Raw genomic sequence first — 13,570 nt, 5'->3', positions numbered from 1 at the left:
GCTGTTCAAAGTTGCAGCGTCACAGATGACGGGTCGAGAAAAGGCCGACACTTCACTGAAGAGATTAAAACAAGGCATTGTGGGTAAAAAAAAAAATAGACTCACCGATCGCCACAGAGGACTAGAGACAGCAGGGGAAAGGAAACGTGGACTGTAGAATTTGGACCCGTGTCATGTGACCTCAGTGTTTGAATTAAGACTGAGTGCTGCACAGTCAGCACATTTCCGACCGAGGCAGTTAAGACGACGAAGGCGAGACCGTAGACAACAACAGTGAACTGTTGCCGCAGTCACTGTAAAGGTCAAAGGTCCAAGTTCTACGATGGACGGTGTCAGAGTTTACGAAGAAAAGGCACCGGATTTGGAATACTGAACCCAGGAACGGGTCGACAACACGGGTGTGAAGTGATGACAGTCGTGGTCGTTCAGTGACGTCAACACTGGTCATCAACACCTGGAGATTAAGGCTTCAGACGAGGAGGAAGAGGAAGTTGAACCTATGACCTGCTGGACTTTAGGTCATTATGTTGAACTTTGTGTTGTTGCACCAGTAACAACAACATCAACAACAACAGTCGTCTCGTCCCGTCCCGCTGACGTCAGCTGTCACTAGTGTTTTGGAAGCACTGACTCTACCGGACATTACCGCGTCCACCATGTGACGTTCAGAGGCTTAATAGGCAAAAACCACAGTTCAAAACCATCAGCTGCAGATGGCGCTAACCTTCACGCCTGCTCTCCACTCACTCCTGAAAACACCTGCACAAACAGAATCTTCCGCTTCAGACCAACCAACAGTTTTGCCTCCTGTGTGACAGTTTCTTCCTCTCAACGCAAACCACTCAAGTACTTTTTGGCCACAAGGAACAAACTTTTCACCTTAAGTCAAATCATTGAAGGCTTTCAACTGGAGATACGGATCAGTGAAGAACTAGGACCTGACCAGCCGAGACAGGAGAACAGAAACTCACTCACAGATGAACTCCTGGCAGCAGCATCGTTAACACGTAACCTGGAGTCCAGAACTCCGGCTGCAGGGGAACGAGACGCCGCAGAGTCACGGAGCTGAGAAGCTGCGACTGCATGTTAAAGACACACACACTGATCAGTCTGAGTGTGTGTGAGAGAGACGGGAGCATCGACGACAACAACAACAACAACAACAAAGTTTGCTCAGCGCTGACAGAAGCCTCTTCTCCTGCGACCTCCTGATGCATCTGTGAGGCTGAGAGACCACAGGCTGCCGTCTGTCCTCGAGCGACGATGAGACAGAGCGCTCTGAGCAAAGACAAAGACCCCTCTGCTGGGGTTTCACCCCCCTCCCCCCCCCCCCCAACAAACACACACACTGCCAACAGAGGCTGCTTCATCCTGACTCAGGCAGAAGGACAGAGGGAGAATCATATTGTCCAACAAGACAGGAACAAACGGACATCTGTTCATCAACTTCCTGTTCCACAGCTTAGACAACACACATCCACACGTGTGTGTGTGTGGTTTGGGCAAGAACATCGTGAAGGCAGTAACTGTCCTGACGGTGTGAGGAGTTCACAGAGACTACGAGCGTAAAGGAAGATGTGTGTGTGTGACGCGGACGTCTACACTGCACACGTCGGGGCGACACACCTTCAGAAAGACAGTCTGACGCAGCTGTTCGACAACAACACCGTGAGCAGACGGACGAGGAGTGGTTTTTAAAACGTGCCCTGAGGAAAAAAAAAACAAAACTGTGATGTGTCAAAGATGTGTCGCACTGCAACCTGCACGTGTTAGTGTAACAGTGTCGTCCGAGTGGTTTGTGTGTGTGTGTGTGTGTGCGCTCCTGACCCACATCAACTGTAACAGTTCATCAACACACACAGTGTAAACCCCACTAAAATATAAGTTAAAGGAAATGCATAGATACATACAGTATAATTATAGACAAGAAAAAAAAAAAGATTAATAAACTAGAATTAAACGAAGAACAGAAATTCCTATCTGTGTGTGTCGGTGTGTGCGTGCAGCTTCTCTGCTCTTTCCTGATCCACCGCTCTCAGGGTGAAGTACCCACCCTGACCTGATGATGTCATCATCATGCACCAATGAGAACAAAAAGAAGTGCCGAGAGGAAGGCGACACCTAGCTCTCGTAGCTAAGCTGCTGACATCATCAGCACCAGTAGTTAGCTGCAGCAAGCCACGCCCCTTTATGCCCCCCACCCCCACCTGCCTCCTCTCTCTTTACTCCTTCCTATGAGTGAGTGGTCAAAGAAATAAACACGGACGTCGTGAGGAAGAGAATGAGGGAGACAGTCCTACAGAGAGGAGCGTGACCCCAGGGTCAGAGGTCGTTTACAGTGATTCGAAGAGTGGTATGGAGGAAAGTGACAGCGCTGAGGCAGAAGCAGCCGTCATCAGTCAGTGAAGCAGCTCAGTAGGACAGAGAGCAAGCATGGGGAGTGGAGGGGGGGGCAGTAGATGGGGCAGGGAGTAGTAGTGGTGGCATTAATACAGTCAAAGTTCAATAGCAAACACTGCCTGCTCCACTGACGGGCCGGTGCAGTGGGAGGCGAGGGGGGGAGGGGGGGATAGTGGCACTAAGACAAAGACACCCCCCGCCCCCCCACCTCACACATCTGCCTCTCCCCCTCCTTCGCCTCCTTCTGGTCAGTCCTCCTCACTGCAGCATCAGCTGCTTTAGGTTGTCGTGCAGGATGGTGTCCTTGACGTCACGGAACACCAGGCGGATGTTCTCGGTGTTGATGGCGGTGGTGAAGTGGTGGTAGAGGGGCTTCTGCTGCTGCTCGCGCCGCTTTTTGCGAAAGCATTCCACTAGAAAGCGCTGCACGTCAGCTAGACTGGTGGGGTCGCCCGAGAACTCGGAGAAGTAGTCTTTAATGGAGACCTGCTTCACCTTCTCCTCCAGCAGGTCCGTCTTGTTGAGGAAGAGGATGATGGAGACGTTGCTGAAAACCCGGTTGTTGACGATGGTCTCGAAAATGTTGAGGGACTCACTGAGCCGGTTAGTCTGCCGGTCCTCCATCAGCACCTGCAGGGATGAGAAGACAGACGTTAGGTGTGTCAGACCGGAATCATGACGGCGCCACAACCTACTTCCTGTTTCCTGTTTCTTCTCCTAAAAGACCCAGATGTCAGATTTTTATTAAAGTCCATTGTATTAAATGAACAAACATACAGAGACAACTTTCTTAAAGATATACTTTTTTAAAAATCAAATGCTATTGGGGTTTTTTTTCCTCACATTAACAAAAATAAATATCAGAAAACAACGACTTTTCATCTATGAATCAGTCTTTGCCTCCCGGTCTCACCCGCCTCACTCACCTGGTCGTATTCTGAGGACGAGACGAGGAAGAGGATGGAGGTGACCGAGTCGAAGCACTCGAACCAGCGCCGCCTCTCAGAGCGCTGGCCGCCCACGTCCACCATCTTGAAAGGTACGTTTTTGATCTCAAAGTCGTACTCGTGGATGCCCTTGGTGGGTTTCCTGGCCAGGAGGATGTCCTGCTGACTGGGGAGGTAATCCTGTTGACACACACACACACAGACACACACACACACACACACACCTGTCATCAAAGAGCTGTACTTGACATCACTGTCAAATCAGTACTACAGAAGTAAATAAAAAAATATAAGTCACTTAAATACAGTGTGGATTCTATTATTATTATGAAACCCTGATTTATGATTTTGTGTGTGTGTGTGTGTGTGTGGTTGCATGTTGTTGTACTCAAACATGAACAGTCTGTGCTGATGATGAGTCATCAGCTCTGGCATGCTAGGAATGTTAGTTGTTTTGCATTAACACACACACACACACAAATACCGCGACGCCCCCTCACGTCTCCCCGTGACTTTGTTACTACACTCGTTCATCCATGATAATCAGGAATAGAGCAGCGAGGAGCGAAGGAGCAAGAAGAGGAGAACATTATAACCAGGTCTAACTAGCAGAGAAGGAGCAAGAAGAGGAGGAGGAGGAAGGAGAAGAAGAGAACATTATAACCAGGTCTAACTAGCTATAATGACTTTCACTTCTCATAGTTCTAACAAATGACATTAATTTGAACCTGCAGCTGCGGCCGCAGCGGTTGTCCGCAGCTGCAGGACCAGGGCGTCCACACTTAGATAAAGTGGTGGACGGATATCGGTTTTCACATCAGCTGCTGCAGATATCAGCTCAGCCCTTTTTATAGGTGTTAAAAAAAATCTTATTTACGGCTCGGCCCATGCTGGAAGCCAGGACGGAATTATCCAGACGCAGAGGAGATTAACAGCCCACACACACACACACACACACACACACACACACAGGCAGACCAGCCCTGGACTACAGTGAACACTGATCGACTTCTGTCTGATCCCACTGCAGACAAAAGCCCAGTGTTGGCAGGTGACGGTGGTTCAAAGCAGCTCCAACAACAAACACTTCCTGTCTCTTCCTCCTCCTCCTCCTCCTCATCATCATCATCATCCTCTTCTTCCTTTATAGCCTACATTAACATTTGTTTTTTTATCATAACATGCGCAACAGGAAACGAGTTATTAGAAACCTGATGGTGAGGCTGTGGATCAGTGGTTAAAGGAGCACGTCTGTTACAGGAGGACTGCTGGTTCAAATCCCACTAAGGTTCAGTAAAGTGTAGTTCGTGGTTAACAGTTTCACTCCGAACAGTGAGTGTGTGTGTGTGTGTGTGCGCAACAGGAAGGCAGCAGTTTCACTTCTCTTTTCAACAGACCAACCAACTGCTATCACATCCATCTGCAGTATCTGGCATCCTGCCCTCTGTCTGTGAGTGGTGGGGCTGCGGCAGTGAGGGCAGCACTTACCGACTGCGCCAGTCTTTCCAAATTATCCAGGAAATACTTGACCGACTCCCCCTGAGAAAAAAAAAAGAGAGAGAGAGAGAGTGGATGTGAGATTGAATGTAAACAATATTTTGTAATAAGAAAAGTCACCAGGAGAACATTATTTTTTGTGATTTAATCTTAACAGATGAGGATATTATTGGGTTGTTTTTTTTTCTACAATACTCTTGATATTTAAAATGATAGACAGGATATTATTGGGTTGGTTTTTTTTTCTACAATACTCTTGATATTTTTTTAGTTTCTATCTTCTTTTGGTTTTGTGTAACATACTGTGGTTGCTCTATTTTTCAACATGATATTTCTGACGTGTGGACACTGCAGACCTCAGAATATAATCCTAAATTTAACTTGTCCTTTTCAAACTCATTTACTAGTCCACTGAGTTTAGCCTGTTAATTATTCTATAATGTCAGTAAATAAAACTTCTCATCAGTGAATGCCTCTCTGCTCACCATCATCATCATCATCATCATCATCTACTTCAAATGATGGACACGTTTTAAACAGATGTTAAAGATTTGGTTTCTGATAACAACGCAGTCCCGTTGTTTGACGCCAGGAAACGATCAATAAAAAAAAAGAATATTAATTATTGATGAAAATAAACTCAATTAAATCTGACTGTCAGTGCTGCCTTTTAACGTCGGTAAGTATTCTGATTCTAGTTCAATAAAAAAAAAAAAATCAATAAATTGTGCAAATGAAATAAAGGATTTCGCTCTAACGACCGTCTCTACTTTGACCCGAGTGTTTTTGTTGTTTGTCAAAGTCAACCTTAACTGTGTGTCAAGGATATTCCACCTAGGTTTCACGGGTGAAAGGTCAAACAGTGAAGTCAAGACAATGACATTTAGCTCCTGAAATGAACGGTGCTTTTAGGAATTCTCCTGCTTCAGAAAAGAAGAAAAGAGAGAAAAAAACAGGAAGGCGTTGTTTCTTCTTTTTATACCAAAGCAGGAAATGGTCAGTCAGGAACTCCATATAATTTGCATCTTCATGCCCTCAGGGAAACTGAAGTCCGGCTTGGTTCTAAATATGCCACGCTCAAATGTTGCTACAGAAGAGCAAACGTTTGCTGAAGTCACATCTTGTTGGAGCAGCATGAATCTTTCAAGGCATCAAGGATGAACAGTGGAAATAAAAACTGTGTAAGAAAAGAGTTCCTGCTCCTCCGTTCTGGAACTGAAAACTGGGATTTGAACTGGGAGCTGCTCTGACGTGACATGTGAATTCTGACTGGCTGGTAGCATCATAAGCAACGTGCGTCAGCGAGAGCCAGAGCGGCAACGTGATTCAAAAATTCCCGTTGAAGACAGAGTGACAGCAGAGATCCATGCGCCTCACTTTTAACCTCTTTACAATTACTCATACTGCTGGGAGAGAATCAGAGGAGAAATATTTTCCAGATTAACCTGAGCCCCCCCCCCCTCCCTTATTTTCCATTTGTTTTTATGACTCGAAAATATGTTATTAAGCTTCCAGGTTTTCCAGAGTAGGTGAAGACGCCGTTCAGTCAGGAGTTACTTCTAAAACTAGCCCAGAACTGACAAGTTCTACAGACCTGTTTGCAGGTGGCAGCCAGCAGGGATGTAACTCCATCCATTTCTTATATAGTGTCTACAGGGAGTTTCTTATATGATGAACTCTTCTACGATCATTCAAAAGTAATTCTGATTAAAAGGAGGAGGGAATAAATAGGAGCGGAGTGATTTATTTATGGAGATGCTGCCGATAAAAGCATTAGAGAGAAAGTTATCTGCAGTCAAATACTGTAAGTGCTCCATCAATGGCTCCTCAGAGTCTTTGGCCAGAGTGGAGCGAAGTCTCTGCAGGACAGAAACACATCATTTCCCTGTCAGCAGGACACAGACTGCGGCTTACACTTGTGGGAAGTCATGAGGCAGAGGAGGAGGAAGGAAGGGCGTGGGGGAGGCAATGAGAGAGATAGAGAGGGGAGAACGAGAAAGAGAAGCAGCCTTTCATTAGTCGGTGTGAGTCGGTGTGAGCGTGAGCTCAGCAGCTGCACGTCTGCACATCAACTGTGAGGAAAAGACTTCATTCTGTGCTGCAAATATTTATGCAAAAGGGCTTCACAACAGGATTTCAAAAGACTTTTTTTTTTTAATTTTTATGTACTTTAATGAATCGAAACACACCCAAATAATAAAGTCTGCCACCGCATATCAATTAAAGGGGAGGTTTCACATTATTATGCACGATGATGAAAGGTTTCCTGAAGTTTGAAATGACTCTAGATTCATCTATCGATCTATCTAGACCTACGTCATCACATGTCTGAACCATGAGATCTCATTGGTCTGGTTTTTGCACTGATAATCAAATAAACTACTACGCTGTTTTGCATCCAACTGCCATGTCTCACAGCAGAGACACTTAAACGTAAAACTCTTAACTCACCAGTTGGAACTCCCTGCGACGGTCGTACGCATTCTGGATGCCCTGGTCTGCCCACAGGGAGCGGATGGATGGCACATAGTGGTGGAAAACTTTGGGCTCGACCATGCCGTGACCTTGGGTCATCGCCGACCGGGTGTCGAAGGCCATCATGGTGTTGCCGTGTCTTTGGTTGGACTGGTCGCCCCAGGGGATGTGTAGTTTTTCCCGAGCATCCACTAACACTCGAATACCTGAGGAGAGCAAGAAAACAAAGATGAGGATCGCTGTCAAGGCTGCTCAACTGAAGTACGCATTCAGCGCCCCCTGCAGCATCACAGACTTGTGACATTAGAATGAAACAGCAGGACTAAAAACACAGACCAACACCTCGTCGGATTTCAGTTATACTTATTATATGTTATCAAATAAACACAAAGGGTTAAACACTAAACATACTGTACTTCCAAACTAATGAAACGTCAAACCGGCTCATTATGGGATTTTTACCATCTGTCTGAGTCAACAGGTTTCCCTCGTGTAGTCACGTCAGCCACTCTGTCATCTGACCAATCAGGAGCCTTTAAATGCTACCTTAAGGAAAATGAACTACAGTCACATCAAGTCTGCTTCGTGATGCACCTGTGACCACAGGGAAAACAGCCACAGTAGTGACACGGTTGCCATGGAAACATGTTTTCCCCCTGTTAAACTCAGAAGAAAATTCAAGTGTTCATTTCCTCGTATTTGAATTTCCTCAGAAAAACAAAATCCACCATACGGCTTTGGTCATTTGACGCTAACTCTTCACTTCGGATCATTAACCTGATCAGAAAGTGAGCCAAAAACTGAAGCAGATGCCAAACCAGAATTTTAGCAACACTGAGAACAACAGTGGACAAAGTCTGAGCCCATTAAAATCATTTATGGTATAAGAAAGAGAAGGTTTTTTAGCTTTCATTTATATTTGTATATTATTTTAATTGTCATTATTAGAATTACTTTTACCAAATAAAACGTTGAAAACAACTTTAGATTATTAATAATATAATAATTTATAATCAACTTATAAATAAGTGGTTTTAAAAAATAATGACGACAACAATTAATATGTTTTAAAAATGTTTATTTTAAATAAGAATAAATATACACAAGAAAGTTTTCCCTCTACCTTTACACCAGAGGAAATAAATGTTGATTGGTCAAAACATCAACCTCTGTCAGGGCTCGGATTTGAACCAGCTCTGTTCAAATCCCATTTTTTTTAACTCCAAATATTATTAGAATATCCTCCTAATCATCCTTACTGGTATCTTTAGAATAAGAATTTAGAAAAAATAATCACGTTTGAAATAGAAACCCACTTTATTTGCACGAATAGTAGCATTTACCTAAAGACTGAACCTCATGTTTAGCCTCGGGCTCTGAACCAGAGCAGCTGATTTAAGGTGAAGAGAAAAACAATAGGTTTTCTCTGAAGTCACTAACACAGACTGCAGCTCAGAAAAGGAAAACGTCTGAAGCAGACACTGCTGTGAACAGGGTGGAGATACAGACTTGTGATAAGTCACTGTTTTGATGTTGGGTCATTGCTTCACTCTACAGCTGTGTGCTGTGCTCTTTGCCCGACTCCCCCCACACTGACCCCACAGACAAAGACCATCAACAACCACACCAGAAACACCGGCACATCTGTGTGAACTTGTCTCACAGGTACAAACTTTGTCATCGTTCAAGGTCAGAGGTCAGGAACACAACCCCACTTTTTCACTCACTAACTATATTTTACTGTTAAAGCAACACAAGTCAGTATGGATCCAGACCCAGATATGGATCCATACTTGATACGTCATAGTCATCAGACTAAAATGGTTTTCAGGCAACCTCTGGACAACGACAAAGAAATTGTATTCATTGTTATTTATTTAATATTTAATTTTATTATTTTTTATCATGTTTTATTATTCATTATTCAATTATATTTTTATTTAAATATTATGAAATTAATTTTTATTATTTTTTTATTACAAAGTATCTTAAACAAAGTGTGATTTGTAAGGATGTGGACCAACAGTACAGGTGTGTGTATTCTACCAGCAACAACCGATGGTTTCATCTACATAAAGACCGCAGTCACATCTTGGTGCTAACACAACATCCGCCTTTGTAACGTGTGTGTGTGTGTCAATCATCAGACAGCCAGTACACTACTGATGTGTCCTCACTCCATTAGCTACAACACCCTCACACGATCTCACCCCGTCGCCTGATGCAACTTTTATTCTGAAATTACCCTAACGCCTACGGTTTCCTTTTTGCCGAGAACCGTTAACTTCGCCTCTTAACAGCGCTGACTGAGCGAGCCTTTCTGGACCACTACATCGCACTTCCCCGTTCACAGTCACAGTCAGCCATTACATATGGTCACACAGACAATGGTGGAGACGAAGACGTCAGTCAAGGTCAACAGACACTCCATAACTATTACTGACACAGACATGGGGACATACTGTGACTCAGCAGCCAACGGTTTGTTGATGACACGTTGACTTTTTTTTCCCTCCACTATTAACAGCAGTGGCTCTTAAACATTTTCTGCAGTGCTGCCTTTTGTAGATAGGAGTCGGTGCATTTTCAGTTAATTTGATTTGAAGTGTCTCACAAACGATACTCCAGATGCAATTCTTTGTGGTTGTGGTGTTAAATTGAAAACAGGCAGCATTGCTGCCACAGCCCAGAAAACACCAACACATCAATTCCCATCCCATTTCCAGTCAACTCAAAGTTCAGTTAGAGTAACAGAATATGAACACAGACACAAGACTAGATAAAACCAGGAGTCAAGGGGACCAGGAGTAAAAATCTGATTAAGAATTAACTGAGAAACCGGAGGACCAGGAGTAAAATAATCAGACATCACAGACATCACATATTCACTACAGTCACCAATCTGAGGCCCGGAAAACGGAGCAATCTGATTAAGAATTAACTAAGAAACCTCTGTCTCCACTGTTTGCTGTGTTTAATCCATTGCTGACTTTTCTCCAGATAAATTATATGAACTGATCCTGTGCATCTTAAGTGCTGCTGCACAAACAGTGTTCACCCCTGGTGGACAAAAATCAAACTAAATTGAGTTATGGAAGTTTAAACGGAGAGCAGAGACAAATCATCTCTGCTCAGACCAGAGCAGACGAGCGCTGAAGATTAGATTAAAAAGATCGAATCGTTTTTCCAGGTGAAACAAAACCGTTTAATATTCAATAAGTTTTATTAAAAAAAAAACAGAGAGAGTAGAGACAGCACTAAAACACTCTGCACTAGTGTCGTCACTGACACCTTTCACTTCAGCACACAAGAAACAAGTTTCCTCACTGGAGTCTGACGCCATGTTTACACGAGCTGTAATAATCTGGTTACTGTAAACACACATTATCTGTACAGGATATTACGACATGTTAGTAAAAATTAAAACACACATGCAAACATATCTGGCGATATGATACATGGAAGGATAGAGGGGTGACTATTAGATATACTGCATTATACTGCAATACTATAGGCACAACGTTAACTTGAGGGTGGTTTTTTTAACAATTTAAAACTGTCATTATAGTAAACACACAGTGCTGTTAAATGCTTAACATCAGGTTATGAACACTGGAACGGCCGGATCTTCATTTGTAATCACTTGTGAAGAAATAAAAAAATAAAAAATAAACCAACGCCAGGAATATTTGACTGTTAACTGTTAATTTAAAAAAAAAAACGATTTAAGCATATCTGGCAAAACCCAGGCGTTGTGCTATCAGATTTATAACATCTGAACATTTCAACTGAAACTCTCACTTGATATTTCCGTTAAACACATAACACACATACACTTGTCTATCTCTGTCAAATAAAAGAAAAAAAGGACTTGGTGAGGTGTAAACGCCTCATCTGTCCACTGTGACGTTGAACTGAGAAGAGACAGAGCTGATGCTCGTCTTCGGGTGTTTCATTAAATTGTTCCTATCACGACAAAACAAATCCTTCTGTATTCGTCCTTGATTAAATAACACACATAAACAAATAGTAAATTCACTAAAGTTGGAAAAGAGGAAAATGCAAAGGATGGTTACACAGCGTTTTCAACAGAAGGGGAAGTGAAACTTCATCTTGTTCTACTATTTCTGGAGAGTTAGACCAGTCAGCACATCCGAATGGTTTATTCTCGTGTAAGCAGCGGTGGAAACGTTCCATTTAGCATTGTCACGTCAGCATTGATCACATTTGCTACGACCAGGGCTCAACAGTGGATCAACCTCTAGACATTAAATCACCCCAGTGACTGTGAGATAGGACTTTAAATAACCTGGATGGATGTTAGGTTTAACGGTTCTTATTTGTCTCCGTAGACATGCTCCATTTACGGTCTGCACCCAATCTGTGCACCCAACTTCCTACTCCGCCTGTGCACTGTGAAAGATCAACAACAACAACATCATCATGTTGACTACAATCAATCAAAAGTCACGCATTATAAACTAGGATGCTGTGATGCATGGAAACTGCATCAACAGCTGCTCTCACCGTCCCCTGCTTTAAACATGGTTTTTAACATGGTTGCCATAAAAATACTTCTTAAATCTGTAGGATGGGTTTATATTTTCAACGTTTATAAATTAGCATTGCATTCTGGGATGTAACAGGCTGCATAGCTGGCAGGTGGTTTAGACTTTTTCCAGTGCTAAAAATCAATCAAAGCACTTTACAATACAGCTGGTACCATCTATCTACCCACAGTGGGGCAGTTGGGGCAGCGACATGTAAACCAACAACTTTCAATTCAACAACCTTATGACTGTATGACAACTACAGCATCCACTGAGTCACAGACATCCAGAGAACCGTTTCATCTCAGGCTGACTTTTGATGTACAACCATGGCTAAAAGAATAGACAAACTGGACAAATCCGACTAAGTATGTTGACCAAGACATCAGGTTACACACACACACACACACACACCCCTCGGACCCTCTTGTCTATCTCATCAATGAAGCTCCAGGTCTGGAGACAACAAACCTTAGTGAAGAAGTTGCTAACTTTCACAGAACTACAGAAAAACAATAGAAACACGTTGATGGAAACCCTGCGCCCTGGCTTTCCTTTAGGTCAACATCGTTTTGTGTTTCATTGGTCAGCATGTCAGGTTTCTGCAGAGCTTCACAGCAGCTAGTAGCTAGCAACAGCTAGCCTTCTAAACATGCTTGTGTTTAGAAGGTGGGGAGTTTACAGTAAACAGACGTAATTCTGAGGCAGCGGCTCAGAAACCATGAGTAACACAAGGACCACAAACCATAGCGGTTGTACGTGTGTCTGCCGTGCGCACGACACAACCTAGTATAGTAAAGGGGGAAAACGTGATGTCTGTGGAGCTTAGAAATACAAATATTAATAAAAACCAACCACACGCTTGGCCGCCGCTCCCCGCTCTCACACAAACACAAACACCATGGGCGTTTCTGGAGCAGCTTTGTGCAGAAGAGAAAAGTGCTGCCGTCGCTACTGCTTGCACATTAGCTTAGCTTCCAACTTCCCACTCTGTACCACCCCGAAGTTAGCAGCCGACACGGAGGTTAACAAAAACAACACAACGAACACAGCGGCTGCTTACCTTTGATAACGTTACTAAATATCGTCCCTCTGAATTCTTCTTTGGCCTTTTGGTCGAAGTCCTTGCCGTGGATAATGCGCATCTGTTTGAGGAAAGTGGACTTGCCGCTCTCGCCAGCTCCGAGAAGTAGTATCTTGACCAGCCGCTTCACATACGTCTTATCTCGATTAATACACTTGTCTATCTCCTTAGACTTCCGCAGCTGCTCCGCCTCGCCACTCGTTAGCAGGCAGTTTGGAAAACATACAGATAAATAGGAGCGGGACGGCAGGAAATCCGCCATCTTTGAAACAACTTCATCGATACAGACAGCGACGACTGGAAAGAGAGAGAAGGAGAGACAGAGAGAGCGAGAGAGAGAGAGAGGGCGACAGAGCGCCTGCACGGTGCTCCCTTCACTGAGTGTGGGAATACTTAGCTTCAAGAAACATCTCTATACAACAAACTAATTTTTACCCCAGGTTGTAATTAGATGTGTATGTATGTATCTATATATCTAACTATTGTACAATAAATTAATCAATAAATGTCTCTACATTTTATGTTTCCTACATTTTTGTTGGAGTACTTTGACTGAACTTAGTAGTATTAAAAAGTATAATATAGTAGTATCAAAATGTAATATCGCTTTAAGTAAA

The 13,570-nt window shown here is 43.5% G+C and overlaps 1 protein-coding gene across 1 annotated transcript; it reads right to left on the bottom strand.

Annotated features, from left to right (window-relative positions):
- Window positions 1–6: 6 nt before the first annotated feature.
- On the bottom strand, window positions 7–13,424 carry gna13b (guanine nucleotide binding protein (G protein), alpha 13b). Its single transcript, XM_008330477.3, has 5 exons — window positions 12,933–13,424; window positions 7,296–7,525; window positions 4,836–4,886; window positions 3,327–3,527; window positions 7–3,030 (listed from the first exon to the last, which is right to left on the bottom strand). The coding sequence occupies exons 1-5, from the start codon at window positions 13,213–13,215 to the stop codon at window positions 2,659–2,661; spliced, it is 1,137 nt and encodes a 378-aa protein (XP_008328699.1). The 5' UTR covers window positions 13,216–13,424; the 3' UTR covers window positions 7–2,658.
- Between the last annotated feature and the right edge of the window lie 146 nt (window positions 13,425–13,570).

Source organism: Cynoglossus semilaevis, chromosome 17, assembly GCF_000523025.1.
Source record: "Cynoglossus semilaevis isolate Cse_v1.0 chromosome 17, Cse_v1.0, whole genome shotgun sequence".
Taxonomy (NCBI): Eukaryota; Metazoa; Chordata; class Actinopteri; order Pleuronectiformes; family Cynoglossidae; genus Cynoglossus; species Cynoglossus semilaevis.
Note: the sequence above shows the minus strand (reverse complement) of the source record. Positions and strands in the feature narration are given on the sequence as shown.

Bases quoted from the DNA above. Each gene is read 5' to 3' on its own strand.
- gna13b (XM_008330477.3), bottom strand. From the start codon at position 13,215: ATGGCGGATTTCCTGCCGTCCCGCTCCTATTTATCTGTATGTTTTCCA. The intron at 4,887-7,295 runs GTGAGTTAAGAG...TTTTTTTCTCAG, and splicing joins GTCGCAGGGAGTTCCAACTG to GGGGAGTCGGTCAAGTATTT. The intron at 3,031-3,326 runs GTGAGTGAGGCG...TCATCCCTGCAG, and splicing joins CGTCCTCAGAATACGACCAG to GTGCTGATGGAGGACCGGCA.